Genomic DNA, 22,025 nt, shown 5'->3' on the forward strand with positions numbered 1-22,025 from the left:
TGACTCTGACCTGCGCAGCTTGCCGTGAACCTCGTGCCGTTCCCGCGCCTGCACTTCTTCATGATGGGCTTCGCGCCGCTGACGAGCCGCGGCTCGCAGCAGTACCGCGGCCTGTCCGTCGCGGAGCTGACGCAGCAGATGTTTGACGCCAAGAACATGATGCAGGCCGCCGACCCGCGCCACGGCCGCTACCTCACCGCGTCCGCGCTGTTCCGCGGCCGCATGTCGACGAAGGAAGTCGACGAGCAGATGCTGAACGTGCAGAACAAGAACTCCAGCTACTTCATCGAGTGGATCCCGAACAACATCAAGTCCTCCATCTGCGATATCCCGCCCAAGGGCCTCAAGATGTCCGTCACCTTCATCGGCAACAACACCTGCATCCAGGAGATGTTCCGCCGCGTCGGCGAGCAGTTCACCGGCATGTTCCGCCGCAAGGCCTTCCTCCACTGGTACACCGGTGAGGGCATGGACGAGATGGAGTTCACCGAGGCCGAGTCCAACATGAACGACCTTGTCTCCGAGTACCAGCAGTACCAGGACGCGACCGTCGAGGAGGAGGGCGAGTACGACGAGGAGGAGGAGGCCTACTAGACGGTGTCTGAGTGAGAGATGCACTTCGCGCGCGTAACCTTTGCATATGTGGGACGTATCGTTGTGGTGAAGGTAAATTCGTTCTGTCTATTGTGTGGAACGGCGTGTTGTGAACTCAGTTTTTCTGACGTTGTAGATATTTCGAGTCTTCTTTTACTTTTGTACTGGATGTGATGCAAGTTTGTGCGTGTTTTGCTAGCACACATTTGTTTTCTTGTTTATAGAGATTACGTGGTGGAGTTGCCGTTATCGTAGAGGGCTGAACTGCGTTTTGGTGGTGCGCTGCTGCAATGTGCGTACGTCTTCGTTCGGTATTTGGTGGGGCAGTGGAAGCCTGTTTCGAGGTGCTGTCAAGCGAACTGGTGCGAAGGCGGAATGACGGTTACTTTCTATAAGGACTTGTTTAGCACAATCTGCATTTAGCCCCGCGCATGCATACTGGTTTTGAGGTTTGGGACCTCAGGAAGAGACTCTCTCCGTGGATGCCGGGTTATCCGAGACACGCAGAGGGCTTGGTGTACGGAGGTGGCTCTCTGGATATTGTCTTTCCACTTCTCTTGCCAGTAATGCGCGCTGTGCGGAACCACTTTACTTCTCTGTTGATGTTTTCTATATATTTTTTCTCTTCTAAAGAGCCGCGGGCTGTGCGATGCGACGGGGTGCTATAATCGGTGAAGCAAGTAAGAAATTCGGAGCGATGCACAAGCACTACGAGTTGTGTGGTAGGGATCGGGATGGGTGGGGACTACGTGGGGTCGCCTATCCCGCTCCCTCTCGCTCTCCTTAGTTCTTGCCGCTGTTTTCATCAAGACGCTTTACTCATCATTGCCCCAAAGTCGCTTCCGGCGAACGACGTGTGTCACTTTGCAAAGGCTCAGCTTTCTTTAGGTTTTCTTCTCTTCACTGATACTTTCAAAAAATTGTTTCTCTGTTCATCTTCCTGTCCTCGCTCCCCACATTCGCACGTACTCTGCATGGCCTTTTCTCGTGAGTACCACTCCCGTTCTAGCCCGCAGCAGCGTTTTTTTCTGGAAGGAGTCGTGAGTGTGGTCCTCCTCCTCGGGTGCTTCTGCGCGTTTCTTCGCTCCTGCGAGACGTGCCCACCCAAATGTGCGCCTCTATACAGAGAGCGAGAGGGAGAAACACACCCCATACACCACACAAACAGGCAGGCCGACAGACGGGCAAGTGCCGAGGCACCACAAGCCACGCATTCAGGGGGAGGGGGCGAGAGGAACGACGACAAAAAAAAATCCGCAAAAAAATGGTCTCCGATGTAGGACGACAACTGACAAAGGCGAAACACCCGTTATGGAAACCCCGAAAAGAAGACAAAACGTTGAGCAAAGACTACACGACCTCGGCTACGCGCTCATTGCCGCTCACCCCTCTTAGCTTCTCTGAACGGACGCACACCACCGCTTTCTTCTCCCTCTCGCTTCCCCTCCCCTGTATGTGCGCGTCGGTCGGGGGCAGGGAGGTGCCCATGAGAGGAAATGTTGGCGGTAGAGGAGGGGAGGGGGCCCTGCACATTGAATGTGGATCGAGGAAAGGTAAAGTGGCAATGAAAAGAATTAGCACACCCATACCTCGTTCCAACCCCGGTACCCGCTCGTCTGCGAGTCTAATGAAAAGAGCTAAAAGTGGAGTCTAATTGCACTCTTAGTCACCTGCGATACCCTTTGCTGTTGTGTACGGAAGCGCACGGGGAAGAGGGGGGGGCTGAAAAGAGGAGGCGACAGGCAACACGCAGCTATCCATGCCTGCATGACGGGCACCTGTGTATGCGTATGCGTGTGAAAGTGGCTCGCAAAAGAGAAAAGTGTGTTACAGTTTGACGTCCATATCCTCCCTTGCAGTGCTCATCCCAACCGTGTTTCCTCAGCTCTCCCCCTCACTCTCACCTATGAACTCATACACACACACACACTCATACACACACACACACACACACACACACACACACACGCACACACACACACGGATCTCTGTTTCTCTGCGGGACGTAATTCACTTCCTTACTCTCCTGTGTTGTTGTTCTCTTTTAGCTTACTTATCACGGTATTGCTCACCGAACTCCTCTATCGCTGCGGCCGCCTTACTGCCCACGAGCACACACCTGAGGCATCATTACACACTTGACACGCAAAGCTGGAAAAAAAAAAATGAAGCCGTACCCAAAGATCTTGGAGCCGCTTGACCTCGGTTTTACGAAGCTGCGCAATCGCGTCGTAATGGCCAGCATGCACACGGGACTGGAGTCGCCGATTCACGCCACTCGCTCCACCACAGTCACCGAAAAGAACCCGTACGCGCGTCTTGCACGCTTCTACAAGGAGAGAGCGAAGGGCAAGGTCGGGCTCATCGTTACCGGCGGTTTTTCGCCCAGTGCGGAGGGCCTTCTGTATCCTGGTGAAAGGTTGCTAGGCCCGAATGATGTCGACCAGCTGCGGTGCATCTCTGACGCGGTGCACAACGAGGGCGGGCACATTTTACTACAGATGCTGCACCCCGGCCGCTATGCCAATGGAGATCAGTGCGTGGCGCCGTCGCCGATTCTGAGTCACATCTCTCAGACGAAGAAGGTGCCGGTGGAGATGAGCGTGCCACTCATCAAGCGGACGGTGGAGGACTTTGCTCGTCTTGCCGTCTGCGCACAGAAGGCGGGCTTCGACGGAGTTGAGATTATGGGCTCTGAAGGCTACCTACTGAATCAGTTTGTTGCCCCTCAAACAAATCACCGCACGGACGACTACGGCGGCAGCTTCGAGAACCGTATCCGTTTCCCGCTAGAAGTTCTTCGTGCGGTACGAGATGCCACGGGGTCGAGCTTTATCATTGTGTTCCGCGTGTCGCTTCTGGATCTCGTGCCGAACGGCTCGACTCAGGCCGAGGTCTTTGAACTGGCGGAGAAAGTATCCAAGTCTGGGGCGAACATTATCAACAGCGGCATCGGCTGGCACGAGGCCCGCGTGCCGACCATCGCCACCTCCGTACCTCGTGCGGGTTACACCTGGGCTACAGCGGCGGTGCGGTCGCACCTTCGCCGTCAAGGCATTGAGACCCCTCTTATTGCGGTGAATCGAATGAACCACCCCGACATTCTGGAACAAGTGCTGGAGGATGGCGATGCGGATCTCGTCGCCATGGCGCGCCCCTTCCTCAGTGATCCATACTTTGTGGAAAAGACGATGTCGGGCGCTGCCGATCGCATCAACATCTGCATCGCCTGCAACCAAGCGTGCCTAGACAACGTCTTCACGGGCAAGACAGCGTGCTGCATGCTCAATCCACTAGCTGCCCATGAGGAGGAGCGCGCAGCGTTACCCGTGACTGCCGCGAAGCAGGTGGCTGTGATTGGCGGCGGCCCCGCTGGCGCATCCGCTGCAATCACCCTAGCCGATCGCGGCCACCACGTCACGCTGTACGAGGCGAGCGCCGTCCTGGGCGGCCAGTTCAACCTGGCAAAGCTCATCCCTGGCAAAGAGGAGTTTCAGAGCAGCATTGACTACTGGACAAACACGCTGAAGAAGCACAAGAATGTGACGCTGAAGCTGAACACGCGCGCCACCGTAGAGGATGTTGCAGACGGGGGCTACGACGAGGTGGTGGTGGCAACCGGGTGTGCGCCGCACGCCAAGTCGAACTCGGTCATTCCTGGCATAGAGAAGCACCCCAACGTCTTCTCGTACGTCGAGGCACTCCTGCATCCAGAGAAGGTGGGCCGCCGCGTCGCCGTCGTCGGTGCCGGCGGCATTGGCTTCGACATGGCGGAATTCCTCACCTCACCACAGAGCACCTCAGCGGAGACGGTCGCTGCGGCGCAGTACACAAAGTTTACAAAGCAGGAGAACTGCGAGTTCCGTAAGAAATGGGGTATCAAGTCGCCCGCCATTGTGCAGGAAGAAGAGAAAGCTGGCACGGCGACTGGCTCAAGTGGCAACAACAGCCGCCTCTCACACCCTCCAGGTGGACTCGTGAAGCCTGTGATTCCTCGGCCCTACCGCGAGGTGACCATGTTCCAGCGCACCCGTGGCAAAATCGGTGCCCATCTTGGCCCGACGACCGGGTGGATTCATCGCCTTGAGATTCGCATGAGCCGCGTCAAGGCAGTGGATGGGGTGACGTACAAGAGCTTCGACGGCGCGAACTTCGTTTACCTTGATGAGAAGGGCAAGGAGCAGACGCTGGTGGTAGACTGCGTTGTGCTATGCACTGGACAGAGCTCAAACAAGGAGTTTGAGAAAGCTGCAACACCGATTCTATCGAAGCTGCACACGATCGGGGGATGTAACTTCACCAAGAAACTTGATGCGAAGCTGGCTATTCTGCAAGCGCACGGCTTGGCGATTCGTTTGTGAGGCTTGACTTGCTGTCAAAGTGCTGCGTAAATCCAACGGCTCGAGTGTTACGCCTCTTCTTTTTCGTTTTGTGTTTGACTTTTCGCTTTCGCCAGTGCTGTACGTTGCCGATGTCTCCCCCCTCACCCAGCGATGTCTGCAAAAGGGTCCACCTCATACACACCCACACACACAGAGAGAGAGAGACGACGACGAATTCACGTAGGAGCTGCCCTTTCCTTTTTCGTTGTTTTCGTTTTTTGCACTTGTTTTCCCCGTGTGACCGCCCCCCTCCCTCCCCATTCCCCCTTTCAATGGTCACTTGCTGTTGCTGCGGATGATGGGCCTTATGCAGAGCTGCTAGCGGCACACTTACTTCGATTTTCAGAGTTGTGTATAAGCACGTATCCATCCCCGTGTACTGTACCCTCTTCCCTCCTCCTTAGCTGCGCGCATGCGTTCTACTGACTTAGCGCTTAACTCACCTCTTGCCTTTCGCTCATTATTTGCGTTCCGCCCTCTCTTTTGCTCTCTTCCGAGCAGACACACACGGCCGCACAAGCGCACATTCCTGTTTCTCAATGTTCTTCTTTTCCTTGCGTCTCGGCACTTTGAGTGGACGCCCCTCTTGTTGCTGCTTTTTTCCATGACATTGCTGTTCTTGGCTTCCGCATGTGTGTGTGTGTGTGTGTGTGGAGGGGGTCTGCGCGTTCTTCCCCCTCTCCCCCTTCAGATGTCGCAGGACACCCCACACCGCTTAGCCTCTTAGCGTGTGTCGTGCTCGTCACGTGTGTGTGTGTGTGTGCTACCATTTTCCATCTTCCTCCTGTCTCTTTCACCATAGCTCCTCTTTCTCCATGAATGCTGTTACCCTCCTTTTCCCCCTTGTCCCTTTCGTGCCTCCCTCTCTGTGACTGTTGACGAACTTCCTCGAGAGAGAACAGGGGTGGGTGGCTCTCCTGGCCCTACGCCCCCTTTGGCTGGGTGTTTTGCTGTTTTCTTTTGCCCTCCCCTTTTCATGGCCTCCCCAGCCCTGATGAGGTGAGGGCACCTCAGTGCGTGGTGTATCAGGGGCCCAGTACCTCCCTCTCCCCCCCTCCCCCCACCACCACTCACTCTGGGTGGGGAAGCCAAGCAACCCCCCCCCCCTCCATCCCCTGCCGCATGCTGAACCACTCCTGGTGTCGGCGGCCAGGTCCTTGGGCGGCGTTGCGTCGGAGCGACCTGCGGCCGCGAACACGCCTGTTCCGCCCATGTGCCAGCGTGATGCGGACGGACGCCACCCGACCCTCGCTGCCCACAGGTGTGTGGAGGGGGGGCACCTGCGCCACGCCGAGGGATGCACCTCGTGGCGACCTGCGGAGTGGGCGGGTAGAGTTCGAGGCAGGGGCTGTGCTGAGATGAGTGTGGCGGAGCGTTGTGGTAACGCGCGTGTCAAGTCCTGCTTTGCACGACACGATGGGCCTGTGACAGGCCGGGGCGCCGAGCGCAGTGGGAGGTTGTGTGCTGTACGGCCGGGAGTGGAGGCACGCTGGCAAAAGTAATGTATCTCCCTGCTATGCCTCCTTCCCCTGTATCGCCTTGCTCCGCGACGACTGACGACTGTACTCTCTTTGCCTTGGTTTCCCTTCTTTCCATGTTTTAGCCTACAGCGAAACGAGCCACTGCGTGAAAATGAACTGCACACCAAAGAAATGGGGAAAAAGGAAGAGAGTAATGACCCTCGAAGCAACAACGTGCCTGTCTCTCTCTCTCTCCCTCTGTGCGTTTGCGCGCTCATCCTTGGTCCCGCGAGGAGGAGAGGAGCCAGCCGCTAGGACAAGGGAAGAGGAACACCATCGCACCCCAGGTGAGCACAGAAGAGCAACGGAAAAGAAAAGGGAGAAGTGTGAGTGTGCCAAACACCTTGCTGCTGCACGCAGGGGTGTCCACTGTGAAGGCATTATCGGTCTGATGGTATGGTCGCGGGAATCTCTCAAGAGGGGGGCATACCAGGACGGACTTTCATCTTAGGCGTCTCTTTTTTCCTTTGCTCCTGTGGCGTCCCTCGTGTGCGAACATCGGATCTGCGAAGTCTCTTAACTCCGCGTCTTGATACACGCTTTTATGGTACTTTCTTTTTTGCGTCTTCTTCCTCTCTTTCTCTTGTCCCCTTGTTGTCTACCATCGTGCTGGATGTGTGCCGGAGCACGTCAGCGACCTGGTCTACACCGTTACTCTGCCGCTCAGCACCGGCGTTTGCGTGGAAGTATATGACACGTTCGCTCCGCAAGTCTCCTTCTACGCACATACTCATTGACGCACGGATTACTCAAACTACGTTTGGGTTGGGCAGGTATGTGGCTGCGCTGCTCACCTCGTCTCTTCTTTCACATACCTCCTCTCTCACCCGCAGCTCCGGCGCGTCGTGTCGCGCCAAGGACTCCACCGAGCCATGGCCGCTCACGCGGTAGCGAGACCGCTAGTGCTGGTGCCGCTACTTCGAGCTCTCGCCCGCCTTACACTTTCGACGGCAGGTCTCCAGATGATGGTACGCGACGCTACCGCCACCATTGCCGCCCATCATATCGAACCCTCAGGCCAGGCGACCCGCTTCCGCCGCTCCTAACAAACGAGGGCGACTGTGCGTCTTCTGATGGCTACACTTCTCAGCGTCAGGCGTACCGACAGCGCCGCAACGCGGCCGACAACGCAAGAGGCTCTCCGGTGGATGACACAGTCGCCGGCTCGCTTTTTACACCGCTGCCTCGCCCCTATGGTTTCTATGACGGCATTGACGAGCACGCTCGACAGGTACCACGCCCGTCGCGCGAGGCCCGGCTGCAGCAGCTGCGCGAGTCGCTGGAAGAGCACGCTGCCTCCGCTGTCGAGTTCACGGAGGGCGGCGAGGACGACATCGAGCTAAATGGCTTGCCAGCCGATCAGTATCATGGCCACGCAGGGTGGACAACAATCCCGAAGGACTCAGCACTCTACAATACCATGTATGGCGTAGGCGATTTGGAGTCTCGTCAGCGCACAAACTCGTGGAGCGTAGCAATGCGTCACGGCAGGGTGGGGGGCGGCGGTGGCAACGTGAGCAATCTGTTGGGTGACTCGGCAGCTGCATCTGCACAGCGTCCCATCGCACACCAAGACGAGGACAAGCAAGGCAATCAAGAGGTTCTCGACGACCGCCGACGCCGTCGGCAGCACGATGATGGGCTTTTGTCCGTATCTCTGGAGGGAGAGCTGCTGGCTCCAATGCAGGAGAGCGTGGGGCAGCCGAGGAGCACATACGCGATGCGGAAGCTATTTGTGGACGGTCTCGTGGGATATCAAGGTGTGATAACCAGGGCGGAGGAGGTCACGATGAGCGAGGAGCTGTTGCACCTTCTGCAAGATCGTCGAGCCGCTTACGTCGCCGAAGAGGCGCGCTACTGCGTCAACCTTTATGAAAAAGAGCTTGGCATCCCTGGGAAAGACACCCTCGCGTTTGCGCTCTCGAGCTGCCAAACACTGCAGCGGGTACTGTACCGCTTCTTCTTCTTGGGTCTGATCCCTTCCGTGCCCAACGTGTGCCAGGTCAGCGAGATGGTGGGCACCTTCAGCGGCTATCCTGTGCACCGTCACCCATCGTCGATCGGGTCCTACGTAGGGGTGCTGAACCTGGTCTCCACGAGCGTGCTACACCTTCAGCACAAGGACGCGCCATGGTACCCTCGCCTGCATCTCACGCCACGCAGCCTCTTCGTGGTAACCGAGCCGTGTCTGAGTGAGTATGCGATGGGGTACAAACAAACGCATCAGCCCTTCCACGCATTCGAGTACGCGACGCGCGTCTCCAAGGACTACCGAATAGAGGTGCTCTTCGCCACCGTCGAGACAGCGCAGACAAAGACACTCTCCGAGGCAGTGCAGCTGACCGAGTACGCGGAGCAGAAGGCGCGAGAAGGGACGGTGAAGTTGTTGCCCGGGACGTTGCAACCCCTTGCAGAGGCACCCATGCCCACCATGGCGACACAGACCGAGTCGGCTACATCTGTTCCTCTCCGCGGGCGTACTGACGAGTGGCTGCAACGACTGCGTGACAACCTGCACGCATCCGAGGAAGCGAGAGGTGATGAGCACACGAAGCCGCTGGATGGGCACGCGCTGCGACGCCAGCTGCTTGCGGAACACTTGGTAGGTGATCGATCTCGTTTGCAGAGCAGTCCTGATGGCATGGGCTGGAGTAATGGGCCTGGCGTTGACGATGGCGGCAGCGCAACGGCGGCAGCTGTGCAGGGGGAGGCCAGACATCGTGGAAAAGATGCCTCGTTCTCGGCAACGACGGCCTCCGCAGCACAAAGGCGTCTGGCGGCGCTGAAGGCCCGCTACAACGTTGCCCAGCAGCTGAAGGCGTCACGGAAACGGGCAGAGGCAGCAGACGAGGGGCCGCGACTTATTCGAGGTCACGCACCACGAGACCGGCGACTGGGCATTAAGTAACGGAGACCCTCGACCGCCCCCCCCCTCCCTCGCCTCGCCTCCTCTTGTTCCTTCGCAGGTGCAGCCTGATCTGCTCGCAGCGAGTGTGTGCGTTTCGCCGTATTCTTCCAAGGAGCCCTTCTCCTCTCTCCTTTTCTGTTTGGTGCTCGTCCCTTTCACAGATGCGTAGCAACTCTAGTCACGTGCGCTAATACCAAGTAAACACAGCACAGGAAAGAGACGCGTGCCTGCCCGTCGTTTCAGCCGGGACACACTCCCATAGAGTGCCACACGTACACACAGAGGCGGAGTGCGGAAAGGCGCGGCTGTGGTCTGCACGCGTACCGCTCTCATGGATTGCTGCACGAAAGGCCTCGGTGGTGGGCCGCCGGCCACCTCGTGAGCACGACTGCCTCACCTTGCTCATCTTTGGACACACGCGGCCTTCTTCTTTCATCTGCACTGTCTACTCGCTCCTCCCTCTCTCCTGCTCTCCATTGTGCCTCTGTCGTCCTCCTTCCTCAGAGGCTGCGCTAGCTTGAATGCTGTGCATCGGTGCACGCTGCCGGACTGTCGAGGGGGGATCATCGGCTGAAACCAGAGGAAAAGCGCAGGCGACCCTTGAAAAGCTCAACGCATCTATCAAAGGCAGCGCAGTATGTTTTCACGAAGGTCAGCGACTGCCTTGTGGCATTCGCGGCACATCTCCGCAGCAGCTGCCACACCGATGCAGCTCGAGGGGGCGCACCCAGGCTGTTTTCTGTCCGTTTCACAGGTTCTCTGTGCTCAGACAGAGACAGCGCGAAATTCAGCCGTAGGTCTCAGCGTCACCCTCCCACCGCTTTGCGCGTGGGGCGCATGCGCAGACACCGGCGGCGCCGACGAGTCCTGTGACACCCGGCACGGCAGTTATCATGGCCGCATCGGTGCTGGCAGCTCGAGCCGCTACGGCGATGTCTGGGCCCCCATCGAGTCATACCTGACGCACCTCAGCGGCGACATCACTGACACTAACGATAGGGGAAAATCCGGCATGGCACCCCCCGATCTGTCTCCACCTCTGTGTCTTGTTCTGCGCCTCTTTCCAGACTTGACAATAGCGCAGCTCCCAATTCTACACCGGGGTAACAGGAAGGGTAGTCGTGCACCTCTCCGTGCGCGTGGCAGCTTCATTGCGCCGCATGAGTACCCGCTCGAAGCCATATTGGGAACAGAGGAGTTGTGGGGCAGTGGTGCAGACCCTCGGCGGGTGTTTCGCAGCGCTATTGACTGTCTGCAGGAGCTGGGCCGACGACTTCTCCCGCAACTTCCACTCGTGCTACAGCTGCCAACGCGATTACTTGTGTCACAGCAGTTTCTGCATGACCTTGCGACGCTGCTTATCTGCGACGGTTGGCGCAGTGTATCCTTTGAGTTGCCCTCTACGCACCAGCTCTACTCCTGTAACGCAGAAGGAAGTAGCAGTGGCGTGCCTGCCGCCTCTGCCGCGGAGGCGGCAGACGTTGGGGCCACAGACACCGCGTGGTGCCGGCTACCTCTGCTTTGCACGCCATGGGCGACTCTGTGCCGTCACCCTGGACTGGGGCGGACGCTGCGGCAGCTGCGCCGTCACGACGTGGTCCCCTTTCACGTGCTCTACTCATGGGCAGTAGCGGAGATGCAGCTCTTCAACAGGTTGGAGCTGTCCATCGTCGTGGACACGACTGCGCCGATGCCAGGAGAGGAAGCTCTGCACGCGTACCTGCAGAGCCCCAGTAGCGTGGGGCGATCTGCTGAGGAGCTCCACCGCGCGCCGCAGCAGCTCCCACGCGAGTTTCGCAGCTCTACCGGTGTTACCCTTTCGTCGTCTCAGACTGACGATGATACCGACAGCACGCATAGACATGTGTACATGAGTGAGAACCCAATGACAGCACGCAGGTCTGAGGTGGATCTCTTCAACGGTGTGAACGATGCGGTGCGCCGGCGAGGTTGGAGTGGGGCGCGGCGTGAGGTCGACAGGGCCGAGCTCGATAATGCCGAGAAAGAGTGGCGACTGCAGAAGCGCCTGTGCACAACTTCGCCGTCCGAGATGACAACGGCAGTGGCGCACACACCACTAGCGTCTTTAGACAACTCGGGTGGCCTGTCACTCACTCTGGACGCCCCGCCAGATCACTTGCGCGCCCTCATCGAGAAGTCGATTGTTGATAACGACGCATCTTCACGGCCTCCCCTGTCACAGCGGCAGCGCCTCTTGCAGAAAGTGGGGCAGTTCATGCAGCGCACAATAGTGGAGCCTCCTGCCACTGCGTCCGACAGCTCTGCCGTCCCTTTATCCAACCCAACTTGCGAGGATCATGAGAACGCATCATTGAAGCAGGAGGCCGAGGAACTGGAGCGGCTGCTGAGGGAAGCTAACGACGCCAGTGACGCGGCTGCAGCCAGTTCTGAAGCGGAGATGATGATAGCGGAGATGCAGTGGTACATGCGTGCCTCCTCACAGGCGTCGTCATGCAACATGGAAAACGGCGCAGCGGAACGTGCATCCTGCGAGCCGTTACCCGGTTATCGAGAACAGAGCCGTAAGACGAACAACGCCCAGGACGCCAATCCCGAGACCACGTCCAACGCGTGGTCGGCGTTTCCGGGGTACTGGTCGTGTATGCACGCCCTTGTAGAGGAGGTCACGCATGCAGCCTTGTTGTGGACCGCACCGACGTTCAACAAAGCGGCGGTGCACGCATGGACGGCTGCCTATCACGCGTCACAGCTCCCGAGTGCAGGTCATGGTGAGGCACCTCTGTCCAGAGACGCACCGCTGCCACTGATTATCCCAATCTACATGCCCGTCCAGTCAGCGATGCATGCAGAGGTGGAGCGACTGTTGCGCGAGGGCCGCTGGTTTAAGCAGCCGCCGCTACTGCAGAGCAGGGAGGAGGCCATAGCGCTACATACATGGCTACCTGCGTCACTAAACGTGGCCCTTGCTGATGCCTTGTCCAGGATGCCAAGTGACTATCAATCGCATGAGCGACGCCGGTTGCTGCACGATCACCAGCGACTTCGTAGGGAGGGGGCACGGGCTGCTCGTCGCGTTGGTAGTGTGATCGAGCCTGCAGCGATATCACCGACCTCCTCTGCGCCCTCCGGTGACGAGGACGAGCTGTATCCGGTGCGCATCCGCATTCACCAAGAAGCGCGTCCCTTGTACCTCCTGACGCCTGCGCAGGTCGAGAGACGCGAGTCACAGGTGTTTAAGGAGGCCGCCGCGGCATGTGCGCCTTCGGGAGAAGGAGAGGCACAGCTCAGCACATGCGTCTCTGAAGCAAACAGCGCCTTTGCGCAAGCCGTGGAGGAATACTATCGTGTTACCTCCCCGACGCGCAATGCGGTTCTCGCGCACAGGATGCCGTCCATGCCCTTTCTGCAGGTGCCTACGCCGGGGTTGAGTATAGACAAGCTCTATCGCTCCTGGCGCTGTCTCTCCTCATGGCAGTGAAAAGGCGCGTACTGCGGTTCATCTCGAGTGAGAGGGGGGGTAGGAGGGGGGGGGGGGGAGGGGCGCTGAACGGAAAAAAAAAGCGGCTGTGTTTGAGCGCCTGCATGGCATCCTCTCTCGTTCTCCTCTGGACTCCTTTTTGCTTTGTGTGGGATCGTGACCGCCGGCTGGCTCTGCGTGTGCAGGCACCCGATGTTGGACTGCACGGATGTGCGGTGCACGCGGTGCAGCGCTATTCTTTATCTGCTTCCCTGGCCGTGTATTCTCCCTGCGTGGCGTTCGTTTGTTTCTTATATTGATAGTCCCACTCGTGATATGGGCCTTTGGCGGTATCTTTATGTCTGAACGAGAGTCCGGCAGCCTCGTGCCTGTGCATACACGCACTTCTATACACACCACCCTACCCCCTTCCTCGACTCGGGAGCAGATGGCCGAGCGGCGCGCCCCATCTGAAGTCATCCTTTTTCCGCCTCTTCTCGATGTGTGCAGATGGCTGCCTCACCCCCTGTGTGCGCCTCTTTCCTCCTCCCTTGCCCACTTGTACACTCTTGCCTGCACCACCTCACCTTTTTTGGTCTCCAAGCAGCGGACATCTCCCTCTTCTTTGCTTGCCGCTGCTACCGTTCGGTCTTGCTGGGATCGCTCGGGGTCGCCGCTGTCATTGTAGCGAAGAGACATCAAGCTGCACAGGCGTTACGGGGCGCCTGTACTCGGCTGACCCGTCGAGGCACCGCTGGTTTTTTCCCCTTTTCCTCTCGTGATGCTGCGCTTCGCCGGGGTACTGTGCAGGGCCGCTTCGGCCACGCCACTACCGCCCCCTCCGCCGCCGCGCTTGCTGGTCCTGACAATGATTCCAAACGGCGGCGCGCTTGCTCCGGCTCTCCGCATACTGGGATACCACCCCTACACCTTTGAGGACAGCGTACGCAAGGGTCGCCTGTTGACTCACCCACAGGAGTGGATGGCGGTCCTGCGGGGGGAGAAGAAGTTTGACGTTGAAGTGCTCAGAGCTCCTCAGCATGCGACATCTACGAAAGGGGCGCCGTCGCCGTCGTCGGGCGACACCGGTGCGCCAAGCATCCTAAGCTCGCCGCGGATTAGCAAGACGCCGTCTGCGTCCCCACAGGCCCCCCTCTTCTTTGACTCGATAGTCGGCCCGCCCGCCACCATCGCCTTCGAGTCCATCCTCAAGGAGTGCCCGCGCAGCACGCGTGTCATTCTTGTCGAGGAGCCGGACAAGCTGGCATGGGAGAGGGACATGGAGCAGTGGCTGCAGCCGTTGGTGCTGGAGTGCAAGAGGAGCACGACGTGGTGGAACGCATCGAAGCTTCACATGATGCTGCTCGATATGGTCGACCTGCGCCGTGCCCTCATTAGCCCCAGCAGCCAGCGAAGTGGCCGTGTACGCCTCCCGCCGTCCTCGTCTGCCGCCATGACGGCGCAGAACGTCCCCATATCGAAGCAGCACACGACGCTTCGTCTCGCGAGCGCCCTCGACTTATTTGAACAACACGTGAAGGAGGTCGTCCCGCGCGACCGGCTGCTCGTCTACCGTGTTGGCGATGGGTGGCAGCCACTCTGCGACTTCTTACAGGTGCCAGTGCCAATGGCACCCGCAGCAGCAAGCTGTGCACCAATGGAACCGGTGGCGTTTCCGCCTAACTCCACCGGTAGAGAAATTCTTGTATTTGTTTATCAGGGCCTGAAGAAGAGCGCGGCTGTGGTATCCTTTCTCTTCCTGTGTGTTTTGGCGCTCGCATTGTTGCTACTCAGCTCCTTCACAGGGGAGTACACTCAGTTTTACCGTGACTACCGCGACTACGTCCGCCGCGACTTGGAGCCGTACATGGATGCCGAGAAGATTCGCGAAGGCGACGAGTCTGCATTGACGATACGCCAGGCGCTGGTGATGACGAAGAAGTCATCGAAGCGATTTGGCGAAGAGTACGAGATGGAGAATGGCGCAATGAGCTCCATGGCTGGTGTGATGGAGCGCATTGTCGGATCAAAGTAAAGGCGTGTCTCTCTCTCTTTCCGGCGGTGGTCTGTACATCTGCGTGTGTGTGTGTGTGTGTGTGTGTGTGTGTGTGTGTTTCCTGCTCGTTCTCGCTGTTTCACAGACGTAACCCCCTCTTGGAAAATGGACAGACACGCAGGCGCACTCCCCCGGTGCTCCGCCTTTGCTGCCGTGTGCACCGAAATGGGTGGGGGTCAACATGGCGGAAAGGTGCGCGAGGCCATTCGCACACTCTCTCCACCAGATGGCCGTGCGTGCAAGCAGAATTAGCAGGACTCATTCGTATTCGCATTGAGGCAAGAAAACGCTCTGGGTTAAATGCCTCTCCATGACTCGCGTTGCCGCTGCCCCTGCCTCTGCCTCCATCGCCTCTGAACTCCTCCGCCTGCGTCCCTCTCCTTGTCTCTCCCTGGCTTGCCCACTCTCTTGTTTGATTTCTTCTCTTTTACTCTCTCAACTCCCCCACCCCCACCCCCCCCTCTTGCCCCACCGACGCCAAGAAAGCGAAGAACACCAGACGACATTTCATATCCCGAAGACTCACGACTACCCAGCACCTGCATCCATACAGGCACACCTCAAGCACACAGACTTACGCCATCGAGCACAAACACACCACCACAACGAGGGTGAACACAGGAACCAAAGCTCCAAGAGGGACTTTGGGGTAAGGGGAACATCGAGTTGACTTCATCCCTTGCCTCTGTTTCTGCTAAGCGCGCTCCTCTTTCCCTCTTCCGTTTCTCCGCCCACATAGACAGAGAGAGACCCACCAGCTGAGCAATGGAGAACCCATTCGAGGCCTTGCGGCCGGCTCTCCGCAGCGAAGAAGATGAAATTCGCAAAGGCGTTTTCAGTCAAGCACTGCGCAACCTTCAACAGGCGTCCTTAGAAGAGCGCCGTAGGTGGTGCAAGGCGATTCGTGAGTCCACCACACGCGGGGGTGCAAAGGCCAAAAAAAAGGCCATTTCCGCTGCTGCAGTTGCCGAGTCGTCCGACAACACCGGCACCTCTGCTCCCATCGCCTCCCCTCCGCAACGCACGCCAAGTAACACTGCGGCATCCGCCTCGCCTCCGACAATGTCTGTACTTACAGCAGCGCCGCCCACACAGGAGGTTCACGTCGCAGTTGGGCAGAAACGCGCACGCAGCGAGAGCGAGACCTCTCCAACCGGCTTCCCGGCAACGCGCCTCAGTGGACCACTAGAGGACCCCTTGATGCCTTGTGCACCACAGACCCCAGAGACGATGCCCGAGGCAACCATAGTGAGCTCGCAGCCATTTCTTACCGGCGTTCTCGCACCAACAAATGGCGAGCCGTCATCAGGTGCAGCTGCATCGGATTCGGTAGCTGAAGAAACGGAAGAGTCGATAAAGGAGTGCATTGCAGCGTACATGCGTAGCCTTCTTGACCGAGTTGTTGGTACCGGCATCGACAACCTCGCTGTCCCCGCCCTCAAGGTGCTGTGCATGATGCTGGGTATTCACACCGAGGTGTCGAGCAAGCTGGGCCTGTACAGCATACTCGCTGACTTCTACTTTAGCAAGTGCGCAAAGCTCGGCAAGCGGGTGAGCCATGAGACGGCTTTCGAGCAGCAGGTGAGCATAGCGAAGCGAATGACGTCTGTGTCGTCCTCATCTGCTCGCACAGAAAAGAAAGTGGCGCCCGAGAAGGCTGCAGTGTCAATCACAAAGTCAGTCGTCCCCCTTTCGGAGAAGGCGGCAAAGACGGAGGTGAGGAGGAAGGAGATGGTGGAACGGAAGAAAACCCTTTCAGCCCCGCTCCCTAATCCCAAACGTGCGGCAAAGGCGTTGCCTCGACCCGACCCGGTCACAGAACACTACCTCAAGTATGAAAACTACAACGGCGACACCTTCGAAAACGACGCGGCGGTGGCAACGCCGGCCTGCAGTCACCAGTATGACGGCAACGTCATATACCAGCAGCCAGTGTTCGCGCGGCCAAGCAACCAAACAGTTTTGCCGTCGCACATGGCCAAGTACGAGAGGAGTGGTGCAGGGGCCGAAGAGGATGAGTCGTGGCCGTTGCCACTGCTAGAGCGCAAGGTCGCCTCTATTGTGCAGCTGTACGACCCTGTGACAGTAGCCATTGTGGTGAAGAAACTGACGCAAATGGGCTACCGTGACGGCGGCGCAGAGTCGCACGTTGAGCAGATCTTGCGGCGCTTCCATGAGCGTCAGCTAATATTTTATGACAACGGCATCGCCTACCTTATGTGAGCCGTGTATCCCTGTTCCCTCTACCTTGCTCCTCCTTGTCGTTGAACATCCACAGCTGGAGCTTCTCTGCATTGGTTTTAGGAGTGGGGAGGAGGGGGGCTCAGTGTAACTCTCAATACCTCGAAGTGTCTCTAGCGTCATTTCCTTCTCCGTCTCTCTCTCTCTCTGCCAGTGTTGCCTGGCTCACTCACCTGCCTGCGTGTGCGTCTCTGTGGTGGTGGGGGGGGGGGGGGTGACAGGGGGCGAAGGCGTTGTCCTGGTACAGAGAAATGCTGCAAGGCGCGAGGAGACGCACTGTTGCGCAGACGCCTCTACTGCTCCCTGGTGCCGCCGCCTGCTCGGTGCGTCCCTTGTGCCGGTTAGCCTTCTGAGCCACATTTCTCCCTCACTTACTTTCACTGCATTTGACTCACGCAGTCCATCAATGGGTTGCACTCATAGATATACGGCACACACCGTGGCCGTTGTGGTTGTTAACGTACGAGAGTGTCCTCAGAGATGCACTCTACCGCTCCCTCTCTCGTCGGCGGGGGCGCCATCTCTCCTCCACTTACTGTGTTGTTGTGCTTTGGGCATTTGTGTTTCTCTTCCCCCCCCCCCTCTCCCTCTCCTGTGAGGCGCAGCCTTCCACATGTGTTGCCTACGTGCGTTATTTCTTGTGTGTATGTGTGTGTGCCCTCACGAGTGATGGGCTTAAACTCTAACAACGACGCCCTACGCCTTTATATGTGCGTGTGAATGTGTGTGCGATGTTTTGCTCATAGGCTTTTACGTCACACCCGCGCAGAGGAGAGAGGAGGTAGGAGAGACGGCAGCTGACTGTCTACCCTCCCCCACCACCACCACCACACACACACACACACACACCTGTGCACAGGGATGAGTGCGCAAGCATGTGCACATAAGTGAAGCAACAGCAAACGCACACCTGCAAGAGGAGAGAAAAACGACAACATAACAGAGGAATAACCGTGCGCTCTATGAATCCCGCTGGTGGCGACGTTGACGCTTCGCCACTTGGAAGGCAGTGATGTGAGCAGCAGTGTACTTCCTGTAATATCCGTCAGCTCCGCTAAAGCAGTTGTGCGAGGTTAGTTGCTAGACGTCCTCGTTGACGTTTCTCTTCTCTCCTCTCACCAGCTCAGCCGCCATCTTACCAGCTGTGCCCCTCACGACCCAGTCGCTTCCGCTTGCAATCCTTCACCTCGGCCCATTCTCTTGCTTGTTTTGCTGCTATTTTACTGTTCACTTCTCTTCGTGGGCTCATTTCTAGCTTCGCTTGTCTTGTTAGGGTAATGGTGGCGTGCATTGGCTGGCGCACACACACACGCACTTGCTACGGATGACAAAGAGCACAAAAAGAGGGGGGACGTTATCAGAGACGTGGGGAAATAGAAACGTGCATATGCTGATGCGCATTCACGCACGCACACACGTATTAAAGTTGCCACCCTCACCCACTTACTGGCAGAGATAGACTCGAACACGTGCGATAGCACACACACACACACACAGAGACACACGCATACCCACGCACGCACACGTACGTGGTTGCCGACTCTGTTCTGCTCCGGCTTCTCAACACAAACGGAGGAGCGAGGGAAAAGTAAACTGGACACGGTGATGTACTTCACCAATCGTTTTTTTTTTTTTTGCTGCCACTTCTTCGTGTACTCACTGTGGTCGATCTTTTCCTTGGAGCTTATCGTTGCTTTTTCGCTGACCACAAATCTCCGTTGTTTCTCGTCTCGCTCTCTCCCCGTTGCTGACCATTAGCCATATTGGATGTAATACGGCTATTGGCCCCCCTCCGCCCCTCAAACGCGCATACGTACGCATCCGCTTGTGTATGTGTGTGTGTGAGGGTTCACTGTCCTAGTCGCACTGTTGATCTACTGTGCATTCTATTTTCTTGTGTTTGATTGTGTGGGTGTGTGTGCGCGCGCACTTGACCCGTGCGACTGGCCATTTGGCGGCTTCCCATGTCCAGCAGCTCTTCCTTGACCCACGGCGAGTGTGTGAATGGAATGCTGATACTCGTGGCAGCTGCCACCACCTTCGTTGGGTACGCAAGCAGTGTCTACTGGGAGCGCACCGTGGCGCCGCGGCTGTTGCTGCACCGCGAGTCGACCCTGGAGCAGGAGATTGCCGAGCTCGAGGCAGAGGCCGCCGATATCTGTACAACATCAAATCTGCACGACCACAGTCGCCTTACGCGTAGGGCGCTGCGGCTACGTCAGGAGCTGCTGGCAGAGCGCCGAAAGCGCCTTGCGTACGAGTGCTCTGTGACTCGAGCCCTTTCTCTGCTTCTCGCTGGCGTGTCCTTCGCTGCTAGGTTTTGTCGGCAGACGCGCAGCGCAGCAGCGCCTGGTCGAGTGAGCAAGGTAGCTGCTCGAAACGAGTCTGGCGCTTTATCAGGCTCGTCTTACACCACTGTCACATCCTCCCCGATCCAGAGCCATGACGTCAAACACACATCCACTGCTCCACGTTGGCTGCAGGTAGTCATGGCGAATGCCTTGAACATAGTCCGCTCCAACGCTACTACTGTCGTCAAGTATCTCCTGCGCTTTGGTGGCGCTTTGGTGCTCCTATGTGCCTTCGGCAACCTGCGAGGCCTCATGGCTGCTCCGCCATCCTTCGAAGAGATACTACGCTACTGTGTTGCCGAGGTGATAGCACCGCTTCTCTTCAGTGCTTCAATGTACGTGCCAACTGTCTTTGTACCTGATCGGCGTCTGTCGCCTCTCAACAGCCACGGAAACAGGGCTGCGTACAGTGCCGTTGGTGCCATTGGCCGCAGCGTCGGCGATGCAGCTCCGTCCGCCTCGTTAGCATCTTCGGTTGCTGCCGGCGCGAGCTTTGGGAGGGGCGCCGACGCTGCAGCAACCTTTCAGCGCGCAGGCATTCACTTTTGTGTGAACAACCATCTCACATCGTGGCTCCTGATGTGCTACCTCGCGTCTTACTTAATTGTGCGCGTGTTTGGCTGATGAGCAGCGGTGGGTCCCATAAGGGCAAATATGCGTTGAGAGGTGGAGGAGTTCACAGAAAAGGCGGAAGTCGAGGGAGGGAGGGGGCGACGACGCGAGGAAAGGCACAGTCCGACACAAAGACCCGCAGAGGTGTTTGACTCGGTTCTTTTCAGGAAGATTGGCCCCCCCCCCGGTGTCAATGCGTTGGGGCTCTCATCCCTCCACAGCACCTCCTTCTCACATCATCCCCCTTTTCACGCACATCTCCGCCTCCTCGCTCCTTCCCACGCCTGGTGTCTTTTCCGGCCTGGACTCTGGCGGGTACACACACACACGCTCTCTCTCTCTGTCTGACTTGTTTCTTTGACCATACGAGAGGCTCCGCGCCCCCACTCATGCACTGCCAGTTGGCCCTCACGCTGTGCAGGTGCCTTGAATATGCTTCGTTGCAGCGGTGGAGCAGCTCCATACGGTGGTGCTCTCGTCGGTGGTGGCGATGGCCACAATGGAGGCAGGGGCACTAACACGTGTTAGGAATGGCAGTACGGTTACACGAGTGAGTCATCTGTGTCGAGGTGTTTCAAGGTCGTTTCATCGAAAGAAAAGAGAAGGCAAACCACCGACTGTACACGTACTCTTAGCCGCATCCATAGACTTTGGCGGCGGCAGGCGTATGTATCCAGCGGGGGGAGGGGAGGGGGAAGTGCCGTCACGCCTCTTTTTTCGGTGCCCTTTGTTTTCTCTACTACACAGTGCTACCGGCGTTGTACACATGAAAGAGACGGACCTCACCCCATGCCACCTCATCCGCCCTCTCCCTTCATTTTCCATCGCTGCACTACGCACACACCCTCATCTATCCCCATCTCCGATGTATGCGCCCCCCCCCCCCATCTCCCTTCACACACGTCAACCCTACATTGCACTGTTTGTCCCGATGTTTCGCATGTATCTACGCGCGCTTTCAAGCAATATCGTAGGCGTTCTTCTCGAAAGGGTACCTCTAATCACTGCTTGCCGTTGCTGCTGTCTCTTGTTCGCCTGGCCACAGCGCACTTCAACACGCAACCATGCAATCGCCACCACCGCCAATGACGCCGTACGAAGAGAACATAACGCGGTCCTATCAGTACCTCAACGGTGTCCGCATGCAGTCAGCGATTCTGTTTAGCAGCACCACTTTCTGCATTGACCGCTGCCTTGATACAGAGGAGCTGTACACGCTGATGCGCACGACAAACGCGCCGATCTCCTACCGCCTTCAGAAGGACATGGAGGAGAAGAAGTGCGTGCAAAACTGCAGTGCCAAGTGGGACGAGCTCTTCAACCTCACGCTCACAGAAACGAACGAAGCTGCCATTCGTGATGTGCAGGCGAGCGCTATCGCGAAGATGATGGGTGCGATTCAGCAGTAGCTACGGTCGCACTCTGCTCGCTGGTGTAGAGGAAGGTGAATACAACGAAGTACCGAGAAGAATCGAAGGTGTGGAGGTGGAAGGGGGACTCCTCTCTGCCGACACCAGGATGTGCAGAGCGGTGCATGCTTTGTGTGACTAAGTGTGAGGAGAGTGGCGAAGGAGGAGGACCCAGTGCAGCTGACGTCCTTCACCAGCGAGTGCTGTGACCTCTCCTCCAGATTCTCCTTGAAACGCGCAAGATGAGGATTACCTATTCCGCTCAGTAGGTGACTTGTCCGGCGATGCCTCGCATACGTTCAAAGTGTGTTGTGCCCGCGAGAATGTGCGTATCTGCGCACCATACATGCTCATTCTTACTGTTGTTATCTTAGAGGCGGAGCGGTGAAGAGTCCATCGCAACGCTCTTGGACGTTGTGCATCTGTCTCGCCCTTCCTCCTCCTTTACAAGTTTGCTTCTCGTTGTAACTGTGCTGAAAGGCGGTGATGAGTGTACGCTTCGCGCGTATGTTG

General features: G+C 57.7%; 8 protein-coding genes across 8 annotated transcripts; all 8 read left to right on the plus strand.

The window, feature by feature from the left end:
• Positions 1–60: 60 nt before the first annotated feature.
• Positions 61–594, plus strand: LBRM_33_1010 (beta-tubulin; the record flags this gene model as incomplete). The annotated part of the gene is made up of 1 exon (XM_001567820.1): positions 61–594. One exon carries the CDS (start codon positions 61–63, stop codon positions 592–594), a length of 534 nt encoding a protein of 177 aa, XP_001567870.1.
• Positions 595–2,759: 2,165 nt separating this feature from the next.
• On the plus strand, positions 2,760–4,955 carry LBRM_33_1020 (putative 2,4-dienoyl-coa reductase fadh1; the record flags this gene model as incomplete). Its single annotated transcript, XM_001567821.1, has 1 exon — positions 2,760–4,955. One exon carries the CDS (start codon positions 2,760–2,762, stop codon positions 4,953–4,955), a length of 2,196 nt encoding a protein of 731 aa, XP_001567871.1.
• A 2,316-nt stretch (positions 4,956–7,271) lies between these two features.
• On the plus strand, positions 7,272–9,404 carry LBRM_33_1030 (conserved hypothetical protein; the record flags this gene model as incomplete). Its single annotated transcript, XM_001567822.1, has 1 exon — positions 7,272–9,404. One exon carries the CDS (start codon positions 7,272–7,274, stop codon positions 9,402–9,404), a length of 2,133 nt encoding a protein of 710 aa, XP_001567872.1.
• A 706-nt stretch (positions 9,405–10,110) lies between these two features.
• LBRM_33_1040 (hypothetical protein, unknown function) lies at positions 10,111–12,864 on the plus strand (the record flags this gene model as incomplete). The annotated part of the gene is made up of 1 exon (XM_001567823.2): positions 10,111–12,864. One exon carries the CDS (start codon positions 10,111–10,113, stop codon positions 12,862–12,864), a length of 2,754 nt encoding a protein of 917 aa, XP_001567873.2.
• A 760-nt stretch (positions 12,865–13,624) lies between these two features.
• On the plus strand, positions 13,625–14,878 carry LBRM_33_1050 (conserved hypothetical protein; the record flags this gene model as incomplete). Its single annotated transcript, XM_001567824.2, has 1 exon — positions 13,625–14,878. The coding sequence occupies one exon, from the start codon at positions 13,625–13,627 to the stop codon at positions 14,876–14,878; it is 1,254 nt and encodes a 417-aa protein (XP_001567874.2).
• A 786-nt stretch (positions 14,879–15,664) lies between these two features.
• On the plus strand, positions 15,665–17,122 carry LBRM_33_1060 (conserved hypothetical protein; the record flags this gene model as incomplete). The annotated part of the gene is made up of 1 exon (XM_001567825.1): positions 15,665–17,122. The coding sequence occupies one exon, from the start codon at positions 15,665–15,667 to the stop codon at positions 17,120–17,122; it is 1,458 nt and encodes a 485-aa protein (XP_001567875.1).
• Positions 17,123–19,104: 1,982 nt separating this feature from the next.
• On the plus strand, positions 19,105–20,115 carry LBRM_33_1070 (conserved hypothetical protein; the record flags this gene model as incomplete). Its single annotated transcript, XM_001567826.1, has 1 exon — positions 19,105–20,115. The coding sequence occupies one exon, from the start codon at positions 19,105–19,107 to the stop codon at positions 20,113–20,115; it is 1,011 nt and encodes a 336-aa protein (XP_001567876.1).
• A 1,052-nt stretch (positions 20,116–21,167) lies between these two features.
• Positions 21,168–21,512, plus strand: LBRM_33_1080 (conserved hypothetical protein; the record flags this gene model as incomplete). The annotated part of the gene is made up of 1 exon (XM_001567827.1): positions 21,168–21,512. One exon carries the CDS (start codon positions 21,168–21,170, stop codon positions 21,510–21,512), a length of 345 nt encoding a protein of 114 aa, XP_001567877.1.
• Positions 21,513–22,025: the final 513 nt, after the last annotated feature.

Source organism: Leishmania braziliensis, chromosome 33, assembly GCF_000002845.2.
Source record: "Leishmania braziliensis MHOM/BR/75/M2904 complete genome, chromosome 33".
In the NCBI taxonomy this organism is placed as follows: domain Eukaryota; phylum Euglenozoa; class Kinetoplastea; order Trypanosomatida; family Trypanosomatidae; genus Leishmania; species Leishmania braziliensis.